Source organism: Ctenopharyngodon idella, chromosome 20 (assembly GCF_019924925.1).
Source record: "Ctenopharyngodon idella isolate HZGC_01 chromosome 20, HZGC01, whole genome shotgun sequence".
Taxonomy (NCBI): Eukaryota; Metazoa; Chordata; class Actinopteri; order Cypriniformes; family Xenocyprididae; genus Ctenopharyngodon; species Ctenopharyngodon idella.
This window is the reverse complement of record NC_067239.1, coordinates 19051320-19073229: the sequence shown is the minus strand read 5'-3', so window position 1 is coordinate 19073229 and position 21910 is coordinate 19051320. Positions and strand designations below refer to the sequence as shown.

General features: G+C 39.0%; 3 protein-coding genes and 1 long non-coding RNA gene across 4 annotated transcripts in view; 1 reads left to right on the top strand and 3 right to left on the bottom strand.

The window, feature by feature from the left end:
* The window catches only part of zbtb1 (zinc finger and BTB domain containing 1), a 422399-nt gene that overhangs the window by 113353 nt on the left and 287136 nt on the right, over positions 1-21910 (bottom strand). The window lies entirely within an intron of this gene.
* chac1 (ChaC, cation transport regulator homolog 1 (E. coli)) lies at positions 602-2657 on the bottom strand. Its single transcript, XM_051874398.1, has 3 exons — positions 2026-2657; positions 1883-1918; positions 602-1481 (listed from the first exon to the last, which is right to left on the bottom strand). Exons 1-3 carry the CDS (start codon positions 2194-2196, stop codon positions 1071-1073), a joined length of 618 nt encoding a protein of 205 aa, XP_051730358.1. The 5' UTR covers positions 2197-2657; the 3' UTR covers positions 602-1070.
* Positions 2783-8062, top strand: LOC127502014 (uncharacterized). The gene is made up of 2 exons (XR_007926758.1): positions 2783-3073; positions 3183-8062. It is a non-coding gene; the product is annotated as an uncharacterized LOC127502014 (long non-coding RNA).
* On the bottom strand, positions 7670-15862 carry dll4 (delta-like 4 (Drosophila)). The gene is made up of 11 exons (XM_051874379.1): positions 15402-15862; positions 15000-15260; positions 14618-14675; positions 13724-13987; positions 11833-11893; positions 11400-11530; positions 11027-11196; positions 10415-10634; positions 9562-10282; positions 8967-9075; positions 7670-8674 (listed from the first exon to the last, which is right to left on the bottom strand). The coding sequence occupies exons 1-11, from the start codon at positions 15453-15455 to the stop codon at positions 8669-8671; spliced, it is 2055 nt and encodes a 684-aa protein (XP_051730339.1). The 5' UTR covers positions 15456-15862; the 3' UTR covers positions 7670-8668.

Below are 21910 nucleotides of genomic sequence, written 5' to 3'. Positions count from 1 at the left end.
AAGGTACTAAAAACATATTTAAAACAATTCATGTGACTTCAGTGGTTCTATCTTATTATAAAGCGATAAGAATACTTTTTGTGTGCCAAAAAAACGAGTTTTCAACAATATCCATATGGGCCGATTTCAAAACACTGCTTCATGAAGAGCTTTATGAATCTTTTGTTTCGAGTTAGTGATTCGGCTCTCCTATCAAACGGCTAAATTGCTAAAATCACGTGACTTTAGCGCTCCGATTCACTGATTCGTGAAGCTCCGAAGCAGTGTTTTGAACTCGGCCCATATAGATATTGTTGAAAAGTCGTTATTTTGTTTTTTTGGCGCACAAAAAGTATTGTCTCTATCATATTAAGATAGAACCTTTGAAGTCACATGAACTGTTTCAGATATGTTTTTAGTACCTTTATGGTTCTTGAGAGGTGCAGTAACATTGCTAGCAATGGTGGCCTCGCTGAGCCATCGGATTTCATCAATATCTTAATTTGTGTTGCGAAGATGAACGAAGGTCTTTCGGGTGAGTAATAAATGACATTATTTTCATTTTTGGGTGAACTAACCCTTTAACAGACATACCGACTTAATTTCACACAAAACACAAAGATACAGGTTCTTTGAATGCTTTAATGTGCAAAAGAACAACAATTATAATGGCTTAACAGTATTTTGCTTCAGTGCAAATTAAAATGGAAGTGTATTGAGGTTTCATGCTCACATATTTGAAACAAAATGCAAACACTTGACAGTTAGAACTCGACAAACTTTGGCAATACATTGTCACACAAGCATGCATTTGTACCACAGCACCACATACTTGAGTAAAGAGCACATGACGAAAACTGACAGTATGCATGATGTCATGCCATAGCATCAAAACAACAACCTAAACCACCATGTTCCCTTAATGCAGTATCTTTACCTTAGTGGAGTAACTTTTAAATCGCTTCGTATAGAGAAAATAAAATATTTGAGAACAGACACTAAATCACATTCACACCTCAAGGACAGCAACATTAACTTTACGTTAGGACCTTAATGGTGTTTGGACTAGATGCTGATAGCCTCAGTAACATTTAATGTTTTACAGAAGATACAGGTTTCTGGGATGCTAACAATATGGGTCTAATGATTGCAAGAACAGCTGCCTCGATAGAGAACAGATGAGGGTCGTCCACATCAGGGCAGCTGACTCTCATGAACTCCGCCAGGCGAAGCAGGTACTCGATGTTGTGGCCCGACTTCCCCTTGCACACAGCGATCTGAGCGGCGATTTCCTCCGTGCTTGCAGGCCCCAGGTAAATAGGGTTGTCAGCTGTGGCGATGTAAACCAGAGCCTGGACAGGTGACTGATTCACGCCCTGCGGGAAGAAATCTACGGCCTGGGTCAGGTAGCCGCCTCTCACCGCCTCCCTCACGTTCAGGTACTTGAGAGACTCTTCGACCTGAGAGCCAGTCACCTCGAAGGCAACACCCCAGGTGCACGCCTGTGTATGAAAACTTTAGGTTAGTCACATATAGTGAGGGAAACAAACACTTAAAGGGATAGTTCACCCAAAAAAAAAAAAAACCCATCTGCTCACAAAATGTCATTGTTCCAAACCAAATGACTTTCTTCCAGCAAAATTAAAAGATGTTGGGTATAATGACAGCCTCAGTCACTATTTATTTCCAGTCCATCTTTTTTTTCTATACAATGAAAGTGAATGGAGACTGACGTTGTCATTCAATTTAATATTTTTTTTGTGTTTAGCGGAAATGAGTCAATCATACAGGTTTGGAACAACGCAAGTATGAGTAAACAGAAAATCAGTATGCCCACAAAATGTGATATTATCTGTTGTCTATTCATAGCGTTGTTCCTTTAAAAAGTGGAAGTTACACTTACGTCATCCTCCTCGATGAGCGTCACCACTCTTCCGGGCTGTCATGGAAACACGCAAAGGTCAATGAGTTGCAATGGGAGAACTGTTCAGGAATTTACTTATGTGTTTTATTAAAATAAAAAAATTGTATATATGAAAAACTCACCATTTCATCATCTCCACGATGAAAATTATCCCCGTGCCAGAAGCGTCTCTTGTACCCCTTAATGTAACCGACCTTGCTCCTCTTGTACTTGAAGTCAGGTTTCCAAACCAACGAGCCGTAACCGAAGATCCACAGACTGGATTTTCCAGCGACGATGTCTTGAGGCTTCATCTTTACAGGATGGTATGAGGATAGGAAGGGTAGTAGTGTAACTTACGCTTTGATGTAACAGCTAAATGAATGGGCCCACAGGCTAACTAGCTAGCGTTAGCTTCCTCCTGTCGAGTAGGAGAGGTATCGGTTGGCTCACGGCTATACCGCGGACGGTATTAGAGCCCAACTGCTTAGCAGTTGTGATGGTCCAGTCCCGCAAATCGCTTTTCTGTGCCTGGTGCATGCCGATGCCGTGCAGTTACCGCATTATTGCCTTAAAATTCCATCTCGGCCTCTTCGGCTCTTTCAATTTGAATAAAACACAAAAGCCGTTGCTAGCTCACCAGCCAGCCTCCTGTTTACCAACAAACCTCTACCCAGCCAATCACACGTCACTATAAAGTCAGAAGAAATAGACTTTTAACCGTTGCTTTCAAGCACCCTAGGCTGCCGTGCTACTTTTCCTCCTCGGCGGCTGATGAAATGTGGGCTGCTTTGAGGCAGACTATATGCGACGATGTCTATGGGCGTATCTGACCCTGCTCAAAATCTGGACCAATCATAGCGTAGATAGGGCGGGGCATCTTGACTTCTATCCAATCAATTCATCTCGCTGTGTCTCTATAAGGGCATAACTGTCTGATTGGCTCACGAACCAGGAAAAAACGTGCGCGGTTGTTTCATTTCATAGGCGAGCCAGCTGTCAGTCACAGAATACTCTCACGCTCATTCGTCAGCAGATCTGTCGCTTAAAGTCTGCTCGGCTGATGCAACTTGAAACAAGCGTTTCAAGCAGAGAAACAGGCATAGTACGTAGTGAGTGTATTGCATCAGGCCTCCCAAGAATGTTATTCGAGACCGAATCAGGTTTCATCAAGGTTTCAAATTTGACTTGGTAAGAAGTCTTCATTGGAAGATAATATAATAATTTCTATTATATAATACAAAAAAATGTAACATAAAATAATATAATATGCTTAATTTTAATCGCTTTTTCTGTGTAGGGACGTCGGGATGCTGGAGTGTAAGAGGCTCGGGCCATAGATAAATAGGTAGACAGAGAAATGAAGGTGATTTTGCTAAGCATGTCCACCGATTCCATTTTTCCCCCAACATTTTTAGTTTTTTTTTTTTTTTTTTTTTAAATGCGATTGTCTAGTCAAATTGTCACCAGAAACTGCAACATCCTTCAAACATCTCCATTCAGTTTTATCCTATCATGACTGCTGAGGCAGATTAGTTTCTTCCTCAAGATCTTTTAAGCTATGGCATCGGCTTGTATTTTAGATCTCCTTTGTCTGTAATCTCTATCTATGATAGCGTGACATATTTCAGATCTTTCCATTTTTATTAGAATGCAGAAACCTGTTATTCATGTATTTCCATACGTTTCTAATCTTTCTACAAACCTGTAACATCCTATGCTTTTTACTTGATGGTTTCCACTGTGACAACCACACATGTTCATCTCTAGTTGTTTACGTTACACGTTCACTTTATTTACAAATTACGATAAAGTTAAGGTCATCATCACCTTAAATTCGGAAAGTACTCAGAGAGCATATTGTTTGTCTTTTGAGTTGCGTCATGTTCTTAGCAAAACAAATATTTATGTACTAACCTATTTTCTGTGTGGATGATTCAGTGTTATTAGTACATTAATGTTTTTGCGTAATACAGAGTCATTCTTAGGTATTTGACCAGTCAGCATCATTAAAATATTAAGACAGGACGGACTTGTGATCTCAGTAACGTCACAGTTCCTTTGTCAGCCCTGCTTGGGAATTGCGTCTTAGGTCGAAGCCATTAGACTACCACACTGACTTAACTAATATTCACTCCTTGACAATGAGGATGGTGGTATTTTTCTAATTTCAACAGAAAGGATAGGCTATATTTTAATAATAACCTATTTTATTTCCAACAAGGCTTTTTGTAATAATTTCCATGTAAATTAAACATTGAATGTCATAAGAATTAGATGAGGGAAAATATCATATTTTCTTGTAAAAAGTTAAATTTCGGTTGATAAACAAAACACCCCTCTGCCCCCTGCCACCCCTGGACATTTCCTTGTAGTATAGCTTAGGCTTTACTTTGGTTAAAATAGGATTATCTATAAATAGAGGTATTAGCTGGCATCATAAGATACAAGCACATGTAAGCTCCTTAAAAGTCTGCATGATGCACAAGCCTTTCTCTGCCTATAGCTCAGGCAGACGGGGGAGCTCCAGTGACCAGACCTTTCACGGGACAGCCTGTTTACTTTCTCTAGCGCAGTAACCTTAGGCGCGGACACACTAGGCCCCCGCTGACCTTATATGAATGACAAATGCAGAATGGAAAGAGGGTCATGTGAATCGCACATGTGTTGTACTTGCCGCACTTGTTTGCTTGTTTCTTTTTAGCCATTACTAACAAATTTCTTAAAGCTTACTGTTGCTCAAATTCCTGAAACAATTTATTAGAAGAATTAATCAGATGTGTATCTTAATTACCATAATTTTGCTGTAATTGATATGTGATTTGACAACGTGAATTATTTTAAGTGTATGACAGTTGGAGCTTCATGCTGCTTGGGCTGGCTGTCGTGCAAGTTTGACATTGTGTTGAAGACCAGTTGAACAAGTTTCAGCTACTCAGAAACACTGTTGTCAGATGTCAAAAAAAAAAAAAAAAACCCACATGTATGTCCTGTACAGAATGGCCCCGACATAGGGTGGAGACCAAGAAATCTGCACCCAAAATAAACAGACCCAGAAAATCTAAGAGAAAACACATTCCCATGCCCCATGCACACATATAGTGCACTTAAACATTCTTCCTGCCATACATGATAAAATGCAGTGAACGTTTCAGACACGTTGATGTATTTAATAATTGGTTTTTTTTTTTTTTTTTTTTCTTCTTTTTTTACTTTGGCTCACTGATAGATGAGAATGTTTGGTAATTATATATTTATTTTGATTTATTTTTTTTTTTTTGTGCTTTGACCTTTTTTCCTCTTTTTTTTTCATTTAAATGTTACCTTAAAGGTATAGTTTAGCCAATAATGGAAATTCTGTCATCATGTACTCACCCTTATGTCATTTATACCTGTATGACTTTTTTTATTCTGTGGAACACATGAAAAGATATTTTAAAAAATATGTAATTGTATTTGAAGATATTTTGAAGAATGTTCCAACTATTAGGCCTATTGTCCATACAGTGAAGGTGAATGGGGTCCAAAACAACAATGGACCCCATTGACTTTCATTGTATGGGCAAAACAGACCTTCAGAATATATTATTTTTATGTTCCATAGAAGAAAGAAAGTCAAACAGGTTTAGAACGACATGAAGGCGAGGTGACATTTTTGGGTGAACTATCTTTTTAATACATGTTAATTACTTGATAATTGCTTGCTTGATCTTGTACATGTTCAGTTGTTATATTTGTTACATGGTTAAAGAATTAATAATTTCACAAAATTCATCCTATAAAAGAGAACTTCAAGGACAGACAGACAATAAATTTTTTTTTTTTTTTTAATTAAAACCTTCAGCATGTTGCTGTACAAACTGCATGGGCATTTTAGCGACATCTAGTGTTAGTGAAGGAAAATTGCAGATGGAGAGCCTCTGGGTTTACTGGGTGTCTGGCTCATGATGGCTGTTTTTTGGACATGTTTTAGATGGTAAATTTTAGTATTGCATTTGAACACCCTTTTAGGATGCATTGATGTGTGATTTCAGGTTCAGAAAAAGTTCATTTGTGTTTACCTGTGTTACTCTTTTGACTGCACATGGCTGGCCGTGTCAAAACCTAATAAATGTTTAGCATCCTCCTATCAAGGATGTTTTTAAATTCCACAGCCCAGATTTCAAAATACTCTTGAAATGAAATCAATAGTCTTGATTTGATGCCCTCCCCCTCCCCTTTTGTTTGTTATGAGCTTGTTTCCTGAAACTTTGGGGATCCGTACAAAAATACAGAATGGAGAAAGAAAGAGATGCGTGAGAAAAGCGTTTGGCCAGTGCCGGCATGTTCTGCATTTTTTAATCAGACAGGAAAAAGGAAATGATGTCACTGGGTCACAAACAGGATGCAGTGATTATAACACAATGAGAATGCCTGGCCATGCGATTTAGACCCAGAGGCCAGAGAGCAATGCACACACACAAACACACACACACACACAAACTCACACTTGCAGTTGTGGCAGGAGGGTTTCGAGTAACAGGTTGCATTGAAAACGTTTTAGCATAAGACTAATTGCTGCGATAACAAGTGTTTAATGTTCCGGCTGCTGACGGAAATTCTCTCGGAACCTTTCCGAAATGTGTTTGTTCTTCCCAAGTGTCCTTTTGACCCAAGCACAGACGCAAAGACAAGGATGCTTAGATGACATGGATGGACAGGATGTATGTGTGGAGTGTGTTTGCGTGGCATAGATTTGTTGTCGTTTGTTGATTATGTTACTGTCAGGAATGGAAAGAAACCCGAGCTTGACCTCCCAGACAACCATTTCTGTTTTAGTACTTAGTTAAACTCAAAAACGCATCTCCTGCATGGCCCTCTGGTGCCTTGCATGGGGTCTCATAATGTTGATTTTGGCCAGGGTGGTGAATTATTTGGGAGGAACTGATGGGAAGGATGAATCTCAGAGCTGAACATCGAATGCTAGTCCAAATTGCCTTATTTTTATGATGTATATCACCTACTTAAATTCCCGATCAAGCCTCACAGATGACCTTTGCACCCTTTATGTGATCTTGTACAGCCTGTTCTGCTCTGGGAGGCAGATAAAGTCTTTGATTATTTCATTATTCTTTTAATAAAAACCTTGCTTTTTCCAATTCTTTCTGTGTTTGGAGAGCATAATGCCACTAAAAACCCATCTGTGGGCACCAAGGCCATGTGCGCAGCTCCGGCTGATTCTTTTGTTGGGGATCGAGATGTCTCCTTCAGCCCTGAAGGCGAGGCTGAGGCCCTCGGAGCTGGAACTCGTTTGTGTCTGTAAATAAGTGTGTGTGTTTTCTTTATGGGTGCTCTGCTGAGCAGCGCCATGATGAACCTGGTGAGAGGGGCGGCATATGCCGCTGTTTTTATGGCAGGGCAAGGTTGCACCCTGGGGCATCTGTTTCGGTTTTCTGAGGAGGGGCCGCTCCTCTGTCGTTTGCGCTCTTCGCCTGTCTTTGTTTCAGAATTTCCAGCTCAAGGGGCCTGTATCCGAGGCAACGGATTTAAATTTCAAGCCAATTTACAACTGGGGAAGAGGAAGGAGGGGGTTGTGAATTTTTTTTTTCTTTTTTTTTCAGGATTGAGAAAAAATACTTCATGGAGATGTTAAAAAACGGCACATTTGTAACCTTTATAAGAGAAAGTAAACCGTGAACATTTTCATTCCCTTTCCACTCACCATTATATGAAACATGTAAGTGTGAATATGTATATACAATATCTATGTATATGTGGAAAAAATAGCAAAAAAAAAAAAAAAAAAGCTTGAAGGAATTAACTTTTTATTTTTCAGATGTTTGGTTTCTTATAAATATGCATTATATACAAAATAATAGTATAAAACATATAAAGAGCAGTGTGTCATTATTAAATTAACTCTGGAAATAATCACTTTTTAAAAAATTACATTATTGGTTCTGTATTCTCAAAACTAATTATAGGCAGTCAGTGGTGAGCAGTTGCTTTGTTTTTTCTGTTTTTGTCCATTTCTTGTGTTGTACTCATGGGCCGTGTTGCATAAAAGAAGTCAATTGAACTTCTTGGATCTTGCTGGCACAGTTTCGCTTATTACGGTTCTGTAGGTTATTTTTCTTCTTCTTTTTTTCCCGTGTTGATCAAAATCTCAAAAACAATCCAAGAAGACCCTGGGCACAAACATAGCACTCTATTTAATTCTTTTAAGGCTTTTTTGTGAATTTTCAGCTGCTTATTGTAGAGAGGAGAGCAAAAAAGTCTTTTTTATATGATTGATGTAAGCAGTTTTTTTTTCTTCTCAGACATTCATAGTGCTCATCATTGATTTGTATGGGTAAGCTCTGATTGGTGCTCCCCTCCTCGTTCTTGCATAGCTGGCAATGCTGGTTGAAGGTTTGGAAGTCCCTGGCACCTTCTATTGATTACTTGGCGGACGACGAGTCCATGATTACCGCAAAAGGATCTTTTTAACTGTGTTTTTTTTTTTTTTTTTTTTTGAAGAAGTCCCTTTTCCTTTCAGCCCACGGGGGAAAAAACATACCGTAGCAGAAGAGTTCAGAAATCATCCAGGACTGTACACATTTGTACACAAACACTTCTTCAACATAAAACTAAACTATTGCATTCGATGAGCAGGACTCTGCTCTCTCCAGTTTCTCAAGTTTCTCAGTGCAGCAGTGGATGTCGATATAAATCTCCAGTCTCTAAGTATTTTTGTAAACAATCCAGAAAAAGATTTTACTTTGATTGTGTTTTTGTCTCCTCTCTCCATAGACATCAGCCTGTAATTTATACCTGTAGAAAGAGCAAAAAAGAGGCTTAGATTATGCTTCAGGATATGTACCGTAATAATATCATAGTTTCATAACAACTTGAAGTGCATATGGTAGAATTCAATTTAAAAATTTTAGTAGACTAATTAGTGGCCTAAATGGCACATTCATGACTTTACTTTCATCATTAAGTGAGCCTCTGTTCAGTAGGCTTCATTAGTAGACACTGACAGAATGATAAAACGGTGAACATGGCCAGCAGATCCCTGCTTGAAACATGCAGACATATTAAGAAATGAACTGATCCTCCTTACCTCAGTTGCTATGACACATTCACTCCTCTCCTCTGCTATTACAAACACAGACTGGTACATGGAGTCCCTTGGGGAACATATCGTTGATATCCTACACTCTGGCTTTTCCCTGCACACACAAATCACGCTTCATGTTAACACAAAGTAAAAGCACATGGGGCAGCTATTTATTGTGCGGAGATGGGGGTGAAAGCGCTCGGCTCATTTTTTCACTTTATAGCGTTTTGTTCTTTTGCTCTGTTTACAGAGGCTGATGTAAGAAAATCCTTGTAAGAGGAAAAAGCGCTTTTGTTGTGTGGTCCAAATCAATAAAAATCTTTTAATGGGGTAAAAAGGCTTCTTGCTGTCAATGCCTTTGGGTCCAAGTGTAAAATCTGTGTTTGAGTGTGTAAATGTGTGTTGTGGTTGTGGATATCAGGGTTTAACTTCTCTTAGCCAGTATTGATGTTCATATTACGGTCATCAAGCGAGCGCTAAGTGCAAAGGTTAACGTACTGGGCGGCACGCTAATGGAGCATGACCTCAGCATAATAAAGCTAATTCAATCCATCAAAACACCTCTATTTATCAAAGTGACGTGAAATCCATTTCTTACCTGTACATTCTACTCAATGGTATTTTCTCTTCTAAACACTTTTCGTATTTATGACTTTTTTCCTCTTGGGATACGATGTCCTTGAACTCTTTTGATGAATTGTAGTCCAAGTGGCAGTTCTTGTGTATGTAATTCGATTTGTCAGGTGTGCAGTCCACCTCTAGGCTGACCTGCTTATTAGTGTTCTTCAGCTGTGAGGTGGGGATCAAGTTATCTCTTTGTGATTCCGACATGTTGTTCATTGCCTCGCCTCGAGTCCTTTCTCCAGATGCCTGCCTGTGAATGTGGCGCAGGGCAATGACCACCATGCAGAGCAGAACCACGAGAGCCACCAACCCCACGGCCAAAGAGACCGCGGCCCACTGGAAGGAGTCTTGAGTTTCTACTTTAGCCACGGAAGCGGTGACCGAGTAGTATTCACAGTGGGGTCCAGAGAAGCCACTGGGACAGAAGCAGGCAGGTGGGTTCCCTGGGATGCCCACGCAGGAGCCGCCGTTGAGGCAGGGTCTGGATGAGCAGGCGTTGGAGGGCCGGTCGCAGTTACGGCCTTCGTATCCCGGGGCACAGGAGCAGACGTAGTCGTTGATGCGGTCGTAGCACGTGCCACCATTAGCGCAGGGGTTGTTTGCGCAATCGTTGATGTTGATCTCACAGCGCTGGCCAGTGAAGCCCGCTCGACAGCTACACATGCGAACGCCCCCCAGGACCACACACAAGCCATCTGTGGATCATTGGCACAGGTGTCAATGACTAATTATACATACAAATGCATACATACACACATCTGGATCTCTAGATCCAAAACACACTACATGAATTTATTGTTAGAGGCAGAAAAGGTACTTTTGCGTACCATTGGCACACGGCAGAGTCGTGCATTTGTCCACTCTTCTTTCGCAGTTGAGACCCGTGTAGCCTCTGGGACAGTCACACGCATAGCTGCGCCCGTTGTCCTTCTCGTGGCATCTGCCGCCATGAAAGCACGGAGAGTCTGTGCAGGTGAGCAGACTGTGTTCACAGTGAGTTCCCTCAAAGCCAGACAGACAGGTGCAGACATAACCTTTATCAAGATCCTATAGGGCGAGAGAGGAAGCAGATGTTTCAGAGAGATATTTATGAACCCATTTGCATTGTTTCATGTTTGTACAATAATTCTAGATGTTAAGAGGCTTTTCAAAGGATGCAGGGATCCATTAATAAGATCATAACATGATTGAGCCTGAGGTTTTTATACACACCATTAATGATTACTCTGAGATGGCCAGATAATAAAAGTCTGTTGAATTCATTTGTGCTTATCCCAATCCAAATTGGTGCACATTACAGTAAAAAAAACATTAAACCCCATGCATGTGAATAATGCATGTGGTTTTAATGAAATTCGTATTTTCAGATGGAGTCAGCATCCCTCAGTGGCAGTAAAAACATGAAGGATTTGGCACTTTTCAACAGAATAATGACTCACCGAGCAAAGACCTCCGTTCTTGCATGGGCTGCTGTCACACTCTCGCACCTCAAGCTCGCAATTGACCCCGGTGAATCCAGGCCGACAGGTGCAGGTGTAACTGCCCTGACCTGTATTCATACATGTGGCTCCGTTCACACATGGCTTGTGATGTGTGCAAAAATTCAAATCTGTTTTGAAAGAAATCATAAAAATGACATTTTTTTTAACATCACATTGTTTTTTTTGTTTCAGTCACAGATCTACTTGTTCCATCTTTAACTAGCAAAGAACTGCTTTAAGTTCTATTATTATAATGAGTACTGTGACACTGAGGTCTGTAACGAGTGAGACAATCAGTCAGCTACTGTAACTGTTTAGGGTTTAGTCTTACCTTGGTCACAGAACAGTCCACCCCAGCCCTCTTTACAGTTGCACTGCCACGGCTGTTGACAGGTGCCGTGTTTACAGGCTGGGTATTTTCTACACTCTGTACAAAGTTTACCCTGCCATCCTTCTCTGCACCTGCAAAACACAAATATAACAGTGCTATATGAGAAACACTTTAAACATGGTTCAGAACAAATATTGTTTTTAATCCCCACTAAACTAGATATTCACGTTATTTTTCCATCAAACTACAATTGCTAAAACTCATTTAATGACAAAAGCTGAAAAACAATGTATTGTATTTTTAAGACTAGAAAATTACAACAGGGCAAATACTATATTAAATGTATGTATGCGCGGACACGGATCAAGAGGAATATTAGATCTGAAAGTGATCGAGATATTCCACACTTCATACACAACCCATGTATACTTACACACACTCGCCAGGTTTGGAGCAATTGCCATTCGCCTCACTGCACCCCTCCAGACAGATTGCTGCATTAAAAAAAAAAAAAAAAAGCTCTTGTTAGTAAAGGGCAATGGGTTTACAGTAGTTTTGCAAAGTTTAATCAAAGTTATGTTGGCTTAATAAAGGTGAAATATGTCATTTTTTTCCATGTTAAATAATTCATCTTATACCAGCTAAATACGAATTGATAATAAGTAAGTCTTTGAGAGGTTGATTCTTCGAAAATTGTACCAAAAAACTGTTTGTTTGAACATATCTCATCCAGTCTAAATAACAATGTTGGCTTAGCCAGGTTTGGGCAGCACTACTTGTTTGGACCAATGGAAGACAGGGGAAGTGCTCAGGAAACTTAATTTTGCCATTCTGTCTGGTGGCAGTAGTGACACAAAAATAACACACTTCAACTACATTTAAAGTTGAAGATGTAATACAGCGCACATGAATATGTGTGACTGATTAATTCTGTGCATTAAGCTATGTTGCAGCTGAATGAAAGACAGAAATGTTAGAAACTGGTATCTATCCATTTCCAAGATTTGAGTCCAACAGTAGCATTATGGCGTTATATTATTATCAGCTGCTCTTGTAAACTTAAGCTTAGTACTTGTTTATTATCAGCACAGAGCATGGCCCTTGTCCAAATTAATATCTTTCACTGCAAGCAATTGTAAAGAACCTGTCTAACGAGGTCACTGCTATGGATGCGGTTAATTTACTGTTGCTTGTGTTGAGCTGCCTGTCTATGACATTGATTTTGAGCGGGTACCCGACCAGCACTGAACTGCTGGTTAGACCGCAGCAGATGCTCTATCCCAATAACGGACAGCTGCCCCTATTGTTGTTTGTAGTCTCCGAACCATATTTGCAGCTGCTACGCTGGAGCGCAACAATGGGGACTACAATTTCGTGGCGCGTGGCGGATAATAATGGCGCGATTAACCCGGCGCGTGCTTGCCATGACGCTCGTGTAGGATTAAATTACCAAGCACCCGCGCTTAGAGTATACACAAACTGTGTCAGCGCCCTGATCAACAGCGTGAATTGTCAGAGAAACTACAGCAGTTTACACCGAAAATGCAGAAAGAAGTACACACAAGACTCAAATTAATACAGTCATACGGCCGGGCAAACATTCGCGTTTTGTTAAACACGCAACCATCTCAGCGCGCGCTGTTTGTATTTACTGCTGCTCATCTTTTGACGACCAAAAGAAGTCAAACCCCAAAAGGTTGCGGGTCTTAAAGGTACATTTATCTTTTACTTATAGGCTATATATTCGTTTCAAAATCGTGTTTCATTTACCAAAAATGTTATATTACAAGTTAATCAAAGCGCCTATTTTCACCTCACGGACGCTCAAAAACAGTATCTCCTGAAATGGTAACCATAGCAACAGTAAGCTACTTGAGGATCATCATGTTAAATATTTAACACTGCATGTTAAATTTTTGCTAATTTAAACAGTTATTTACACTAAATTTTATTATCAGTTAACTATTGATTTGCCTATCACATATTGCCTGTAACACACACAAAATAAACCTTTTTTTGTTTTGTTTTGTTTTGTTTAAAACGGTTTAAAAGTGAGTTTATGCTATGAGCAGCAAAAGACAATTCTGGTTATGTGGGATGTATTCCTAAAATTTCCTATAAAAATTCCTTTAAAAAAGTAGATCCAAATCAGTGTAATTTGCACAGTGCAGCGAGGCCTTATCTTAGGGTTCACAGACTAACATCACTTATTCATGCTCTAACAGTTTTGTTCGATGTGAATTAGTAGGATGAGCATGACATAAGGCTCACACCTAAGCAAAGCCTCACTCTTCAAGAGTGGATTGTGATCTCTGATTGCTTACGTTCTTCGCAGTACTCCCCCTTCCAGCCAGGGAGACAGGATAACTGCCCATCGGGGTTGCAGGTGTAGTGGCCAAAACGGTCGTCCCTGGGCGTGCATATTTTGGAACAACTGTCGCCGTAGTAATTTTCATTGCAGATGAACCGGTAAGAATACCTTAGCTCCGTCTGCTTCCAGCTTTGAACCTCCCGAGACCATTCAGCCCCTACTTCCAACTTTCTCTGGATGGCAAAAAAGCTTATCTGCAAGTCGGGGTTGTATGTGTCTGTAAAAAGAGGAGAAGATTCTGATTAGGCCATTGCTGAATTATTATTTTAAATGATTGTTTTTTTTTCTTCTTAGTAAAAAAAGAAGTTAAAATTAAGTATAAGTTAGAGTATGGCATTGTATTTTTCTTATTTGTTTTTTGAAAATGTCTCCAAAAGAACAAAATATTGACCAACTTTAACTTCTGGGAAGCTGACACATTTGGAGTAAAACTTATGTTTAAATTTCCTCTTCCTTTGAGTTAAGCAAAATATTCCCATGGTATTATCCCATTCTAAAGGGCGGGACAGACAAAGGTGTAAAATACAGGAAAATGCAGTCGGATGGTTTTGGCAAGCGCTGTGTATTCTCACCAAAGCCCACTGCGCTTTCCCACGCCAAAAATAAACCAAAGGAAGTTCAATTGTGTTCGAGCATGAGAATGCAAAGGTGTTTGAAGCAATGGGAAAATCCATTACAAATGGACAATTTTTAAATGAACATGTTTTTCTTAAGAGTTGGGTGCAGTGTGCCATTAAAGTTTTTAGTAAACAAAAATGTAACGTTCTAATGAAAGTAGATGCTTGAAATTCTGTATATATGTACAATATCGAAGTGTCGCCCTCTAGTGGAAAAAAACGTATCTTACCTACAGGTAGATCCGCGTGAGGTGAGTGCCAGGCCTCAATAATCAATGAAAATGACCCCTAAGAGGAAAGAGAAATTTAGATTTTAAACCTTTTAATAACTGCAACACAAGATTACACAGATAATTAAAATACAGTATGGTGTGTATGAATAATAATAGGCTATTACATGCTTTATAAAAAGTTTATGAAGCAGAAATGAATGACAGTACTTAAAGTGATCAAACTGCTGATTAATGTGGAGAGGATCAAAATTGTTAGTCTACACACGTTGAACCTGGCTGCATTACAAACTGTTGCTATCCAATACTGGAACAAAAACACAAACGTAATGCCTTCTGTTTTCGATCATATCCAATCAAAAGAAGTTGTATTTGAGCTTACCGGCCAGCCAAAGCTGAACGGCAGTCGAATTGGTGTGCTGAAAGAGCCACCTCCCATGATACTGAACGAGTTTGTCCCCAGCACTGGCGTTATGGCACTTCCAAAGATACAGTCACCTGGAGACACGACCACCTGGTAGTTTTTTAGGCAAACTCTGAAGAAAGTCCTGCAGTCAGGCTTGCATAAATTGCCATTTGCGAGCAAGCCTTTAAAATTTTTGAATTCTTGAAGGTCGAGTTCGAAAACACCAGATCCAAATATCTGAAGGGAAAAATGACATGCATTACAACATTGCACTGCAAACACTGGCTTACCTACAAAAGTGCTCTCTGTATACTTGAGAGACAACTGAGAGGAACGGGTCCTGCTGACTTTCCACAGGACCGACTATGGCATGTTTACCTGCGTCAAAACGGTCGTGAAAAATGCGATGAGAAAGGTGAGCCAAGCTGCCATGCTTTTCGATTCTCCTGGGCAGCCGCGTCACCCACGATTATATTCCCCGAAAGAGCCTATTCCAATGTAAAAGGGTGCAATGAAAACAAATGCCGAAGGGTAAAAAGGTATATCCTGCTGCGCGTCCACGATGCACGTCACTTCAGTGTGCAGGAGCACGTCAAATTTCCAGGTTATCCAAAAGGTGAAGGTGAAACTGGAAAATCAGCATCCAGTCTTATTCCTCTTCGGCTCAAGATATCCACGGAGCATGTTTAGTATTCCACAGTGAGCACACCGATGTGTTTAGTGTCAATGGTAATGTCTTGTTTTGGTTCTAAACTTTGTGCGTCAGCATTGCGCCGTTGGGTATCCTCGCGCTTCTCGTGTAATTCGTGAATGAAGACTTGTTTCTTGCGTCCCGCAGTATTTATACTGGCTTTGTGTCCGCGCTGCTCATTATATAAACTGTCTATCACTAAACGCCGCCCACTTTATATACTCAGCCCCCCTCTCTCGACAACAATGATATCCACATTTAATACCCACCACTACGCGGATGATGACCAATTGAGCGCGAGTGATTATTAACAAGCCCAGCATCTGTTGGCATATTTAAAGCAGGCACGATTAAATACTGATCATTTCACACCGTGCAATTTTCCCCTTATCGAAAACGGAGGAAACTTCGCACTACGTACAGCCTGTTACTTCTCGTTTGTCCCCGTTCCAGTCAATTGCGCGGGTAATTATATTACATCATTGAAAGCGTGCACGGTCAGTGCAGGGTCATATTGCCTACCTTACCTGATGTTCCTGCGCAGAGCCTCTTCGTGTTTCGAGCTAGGATAGTATGAAAGCACTGCATTAAAGTGACCCCGAAAGCATTATAATAATATCTGAATGTGAAATGGCTGATTAAAATAAGATTTTTTGCTGGGAAGAAAAAAAAAAAAAAAAAAAAAACATTTTTCACTTTTTACATTTTTATGTACAATATTACATTTTTTGTATTTTTTTTTTTAATCAAAAGCTCACTCCAAATAATGGCTAAATAGGCTCTAATTAACAATATGATCATGAATAATATTTCCTCATTTAATTTGATACGTGTGCTGCACGCGCTGTTCTTTCAGCCTAAATACAGCGTGCCGTTATTGTTGAGTCGCGTGCCCCTCGTTAGAAGCGCGTTTCGAGGGCTTTCGTGTTGCTTTCATAAACGGGCCTCTGGCTGAGATGGGGTGAGATAACAATTCAGCTGTATGATAATGAGGGTTTTAGCCATAACCGCCATAAAACTCCTAGTCTTCTTCTTCTTCAGCTCTTAACAAGAAAGATAAAATGACTACAGTTTTATTCAGTTTTTTAATTTTACCTTTTACCCTGCAAGTGCCGCAGTGGTTTATGAATCACTAATTTTGGATGATGATGATAACTGTATCATGTAGTCTAGATGTATGTCTGTATTATTTTAGGCTATTTCATTTTTAAAAATTAGTTTAAAATCAAATATACAATGTATGATCTCAATAGACTATAATGAACAATTTCTTTGCATATAAAATACTTAACAGGCTAATTGCTTTAAATTGGTCACTTAAAATATAATTGCAAAATTAGAGTGGTTTGCAGGCATGTTTTTCATAAAGCATTACCAAACGGACAACGTCTTTATGAAAACAAAGAGCAATACAAATTGCAGAGAAGTTCAAATTGAAAGCATTTTCATTTTGCTTTCGATATTTTGCCAATGTCCACAGGCGTTTTGATTTTTGATTGGTTGTGCTATTGGACTGTCATGTCGCTTGAGGATTTTCTGTTTACCATCTGGTGCTAGATTGAGCTCGTGCACTACTCCTCTCGTCTGATCGCGCTCTGAAGACTGACTGAACCTGTTCATTTTGGATTCTAGCTGGCATCGTTAGTGAATAGAGAGGGGTTCGGCACATCCAAAGAGCGTTTTAATTGCATTACAATAATGTGACATTTTCAATAATTACAGCAAGCCTTGTTTCCATTTGCCAGTGCGCTCTTAAAGAGCCAACATTACTGTTTGAAGGAAACGCCTGATACATGCACAGGTGGCGAAAGTGCATGAAAGAGGGTTTAATTGCTTTGTGGTTAGCGGTGACATTTGAGCTCTTTCGACAAAACATTATAGTTTCTCTGGCTTTCTTGCCAAAAGTAGTAAGCCGAACTGACAGCTTGAATAACCCATTATCAATCACTTATTATGGTTATGGTTAAATGGTTTGCAAGTATCAGTTCAAAACTGAACAAGCCCAAATACTGTTATATATACTTGAATCATGCACAAGCTATACAGCCAGATGTAGTTCATTGATCCCATTCAGGTCTGAAGCTGAGGGAGTAAAACATAAATCAGCTAAATCAGCCCTGCGGCTATAGTTTCTGTATTCCCATCTCTTCCATCCCATGTTGTTTAAAGTTATTTTTATTTTTTGTGACATATTTGTAAATTGCAGATACATCACATGTGGAAACTTTGATTTTAAACCCTTAGGTTGATCAGTTGTTGTACGCACATGGGATATTGTTTATATTGCTTTACTTTTGGTCAAGAAGGCAGTTGATAATTATAATGACAATGGCAGCCGTTTTAATAATAATAATCTGAATAAGAGTAATATTCCTCACTTGCATGTTTTATCATTTAGTGTTTTTATGAAACATTTATCAAGGGGCTTTTAAAATGGAAATTCGTGGATGTTGACTCAGACCCTGATCTGTGAAACAATGTTTGTTGATTTGCCATTATCTGTTTCAAATCTCTCATTCTGGTCTCCTTCTGAATATACGCTGAGATTTTTCTTTTTTTTTTTCTGAAGATGATGCATTGAATAGGTTTTGTGAGTCATATTTACACACCTGCCATGCTGATGATGGCCAGAACAAATTAAACAACAAAATGAAAGAAAATGTGGTCTGTATAGAGAGAGCGAGAGCGACAGAAAGTGATAGAAAGACATAGACACACTCTTTGCATCCATACTTGTTTTGTTTATGACTGAATTAATTGTCAAAGCATCATTTATTACAAATTAACCATAGCAAAGACATGTTTGTTTTGGCTTATCATGAGCTATCTCTGAGTTTCAGTGGACAAAGCAGTGCATTAGTACACAACGACACATGGCATATCAACTCTCATTTGTTTTGCAACTGGTTAAATAGCAATACCACTCTCAGCACGCTCCAAATTATCCTGTTTTTGTCAAATCATTAAACAGGGTTTACAGTCTGTATCGTATTATTAGCACCCAGGAGGTTGTGTAGAAAGCTGTTTTCTGATTTGATAGTCGCCTCGCTGGAAAATATTGCCCATCTTATCTCCCCTGGTGCCATATGTCTCAAGTTAAACAGACATATAAATGTCATGCTGCAAGCAACAACTGGGCATTTATAGATGTGTTTCATGCATTCACACTGCTGAATGTGGAAAATTACCTTCCCTTGTCTCTTTTCACGGTAGAAGGGAGATAAAAGACCAAACGAGCTTTGAATTACAAGTTGCTTTAATGGTCGCTATGATACAAGCTAATAAAAATGTACGATGTTTGCGCAACTGTTTTAGAATAGATTTTTCCAAGGTGAGATATCCTTAAAAAAAGCACCAATGATTCATAAAGAACAGATAAAAAGTTATATATAACTAAGCAAAGAAATAAATGCTGCTGTAAGTAAAAGCAATAAAACTTCCAATTATAATTGCATTAGATAACACAACAAAACTGAACTTATTAACTTGTTCCTTCAATTATCGATCCAGAAACTGTGACTGGATTTAAATGGACTAAAGTCCCAAGATGACTTTCTGCAGTCCTCAGATCGCCCCTGTGGTGAGCAGAACAGCGGATCAGAAAGCATTTTCCTCCTGTGTCTACACCACTTCCCTCCACTCCACAGTTGTCTAGTCTATATACAATATATGTCTTCTTGTTTTGACTGCATAGAGATCTGATGATCTGTGAGATCAGTTTAGAGATCTGCCTGCTCTCATTTGCTCCCAAACAAGTGAACCAAAGGGGGACCAAATTTTAGAAGCATAATCTTAAGTTTTTTTTTTTTTTTTTTAATTATTCTTTTTTTTTAATCGATCCCTGCAGATCTTTTGTAATATGTCAGATCACATATCAGGTCAAACTTTAAACAATAACCAAACAGAACTATTTTTCTGTCAGCAAACCACTTTAGATAGAATGAACAAATAAATAAACAATAGATTAAGTATGACAGATAATGCCACATGTGTGCTCAGCATTGTTACTGTGAATCCAAAACCTATGAAATAAAATAAACCTTCATGCTTCTTCTGCCAGAGTGATTTATCAACACTTTTTTTTATTGCCAGCACTGGAAGTGGAGGCAGATGGCCCTGGTCCACTTGGATTACACCCCTATTAAAACATGGCAGTTTCACACTCTGCAATGCTACATTTGATCTCTGAGCCACAATCTGTCTCGGCCAATCAATATCCAGTCCGTCGGTAGTGCTGCACTGAGAGGCTGTACGTCTGCAATATTAGCCTGTTTCACTGATTATAATTTAGAGCTCTATTTGTTTTAGCTAAGCACCAGCAAATGACTAAAGTAGGATGGTGCTCATTGTAAAATATTGCTTCCAATGAGGAAGTTTAATTCACCACCATGTGCATGTGTTGTTGTATATGGTTTTACATCAAATCCAACATCTATCAAAATATTTTTTATAAGACCTTGGCCAATGAATATGGATGCTTATATCATAGAGCAGGCCTTATTTCTATAGATATAAATGTGAATATAATCTGAATCTTAATAAAAATGGACAATAAACATGAATACAAAAGGCTTTGTTACCATTATAAACAACCTCACTCAAGCGTAGTGATCTGATATCTATCAGAGAGACTGCGTCCATCTTGATGCTGGCAAGCCGTAAAGGTTTCTCATTAAAATCATTAGCACCCACCCATCACCCCACTGAGAGGAGCTTGTCTATCACTCTGAACCTGTTTTGGAACTTTTCTACCATTCTCTCCCACATTATGTTGACACAACAGTATTGTTCCAGCACTCTACTCATCCCTCACTAGAATGCTATTACTGGCAGTTGTTCTGTTGAAACCACGATGCATGAGTGTATTTCAAGATGTCACGATTCATCATACCATGACCTTTCTGAAGAAACCCTGCAGAGAAGTACACTAAAATCAGTCGTATATAATTAAACTGTACACAAAAACTCAGATTTAGCTAATTTCACGGATGCATTCAACATTAGTGGCCATTTTATTTAGCAAAATGTGGATGTTAGAATCAGTCATTTTTAATGTATTTTAACAAAAAGAATACTTCTATTCAGTTTTATTAAACTTCCATACGACGATGTTTTAATTCATGTACACTACTGTTTAAAAGTTTGAGGTCTGTAAGATAAAAAAAAAAAAGATTTATTTACCAAGGCTGCATTTATTTGATCAAAAACACAACAAAAACAGAAATATTGTGAAATATTATTACAATTTAAAATATCTGTTTTTTTATTTTAATATATTTTAAAATGTAATTTATTCCTGTGATGGCAAAGCTGAATTTTTAGCATCATTACTCCAGTCTTCAGTGTCACATGATCTTTCAGAAATCATTCTAATATGCTTTTGGTGCTTTAAGAAACATTTCTTATTATTATCAATGTTGAAAATAGTTGTGCTGCATAATATTTTTGTGGAAATCATGATATATGTTTTTTTTTTTGTCAGGATTCATTGATGAAGAGAAGGTTCAAAAGAACAACACTTTTGTAATGTTATTGATGTCTTTACTGTCACTTTTGATCAGTTTAATGCATCCTTACTGAAGTATTACTTTCCAAAAAAATAAAAAAATCTTACATAGTCATCCCAATCTTCTGAACAATAGTGTACGTTTCAAAGGTCACCTCTGCTGACGTGTAACCATGGAAAAAAAAACATTTATATGGAAACAATGGGGTTACATTAATATCATATTCTCTCACCTCCAGAGCAGCAGCTGAACATGATGCATCCAGCTAGTATGGTGCTAATGACAGAAAGAGACTAGTTCCACTTCCTGACTCGATTATGAGAGAAGACATGTGGTTGAGATACAGAACGTAGATTAGAGAGACCACCTGCAGCCATGTAAGGGGTTTAGAGCACGATGCGAGACTGAATTAAAGCGTGTGCTAATCTTCCCAGAAAACATACTCTATTAATCAATAGCACGCTACATCTTATCATCCACATCTTTGCCTGTGAAATGAAAGTGAAAACCGTATGTTTGATCTGCTCTGTGGACTTCTTCACTAGGGAGCCCGAATAAAATTTAGGGATGTGACCCATTTCACCTTCAAAACTTTGTCACTGATGCTAGTGTTGACAAAGTTAAACAAATCCCAGTGGTTAGGTACATGGCACCTTGGAAGCATGGCCAAAAGCAACACATGGGGGCAC

Coding starts and splice junctions, on each gene's coding strand:
- chac1 (XM_051874398.1), bottom strand. CDS start 2,196: ATGAAGCCTCAAGACATCGTCGCTGGAAAATCCAGTCTGTGGATCTTC. Junction 1,919..2,025: donor ATCGTGGAGATGATGAAATG/GTGAGTTTTTCA, acceptor TTTCCATGACAG/CCCGGAAGAGTGGTGACGCT. Junction 1,482..1,882: donor CGCTCATCGAGGAGGATGAC/GTAAGTGTAACT, acceptor TTTCATACACAG/GCGTGCACCTGGGGTGTTGC.
- dll4 (XM_051874379.1), bottom strand. CDS start 15,455: ATGGCAGCTTGGCTCACCTTTCTCATCGCATTTTTCACGACCGTTTTG. Junction 11,531..11,832: donor TCCAAACCTGGCGAGTGTGT/GTAAGTATACAT, acceptor TGTGTTTTGCAG/GTGCAGAGAAGGATGGCAGG. Junction 10,635..11,026: donor AGAACGGAGGTCTTTGCTCG/GTGAGTCATTAT, acceptor CTCGCCCTATAG/GATCTTGATAAAGGTTATGT.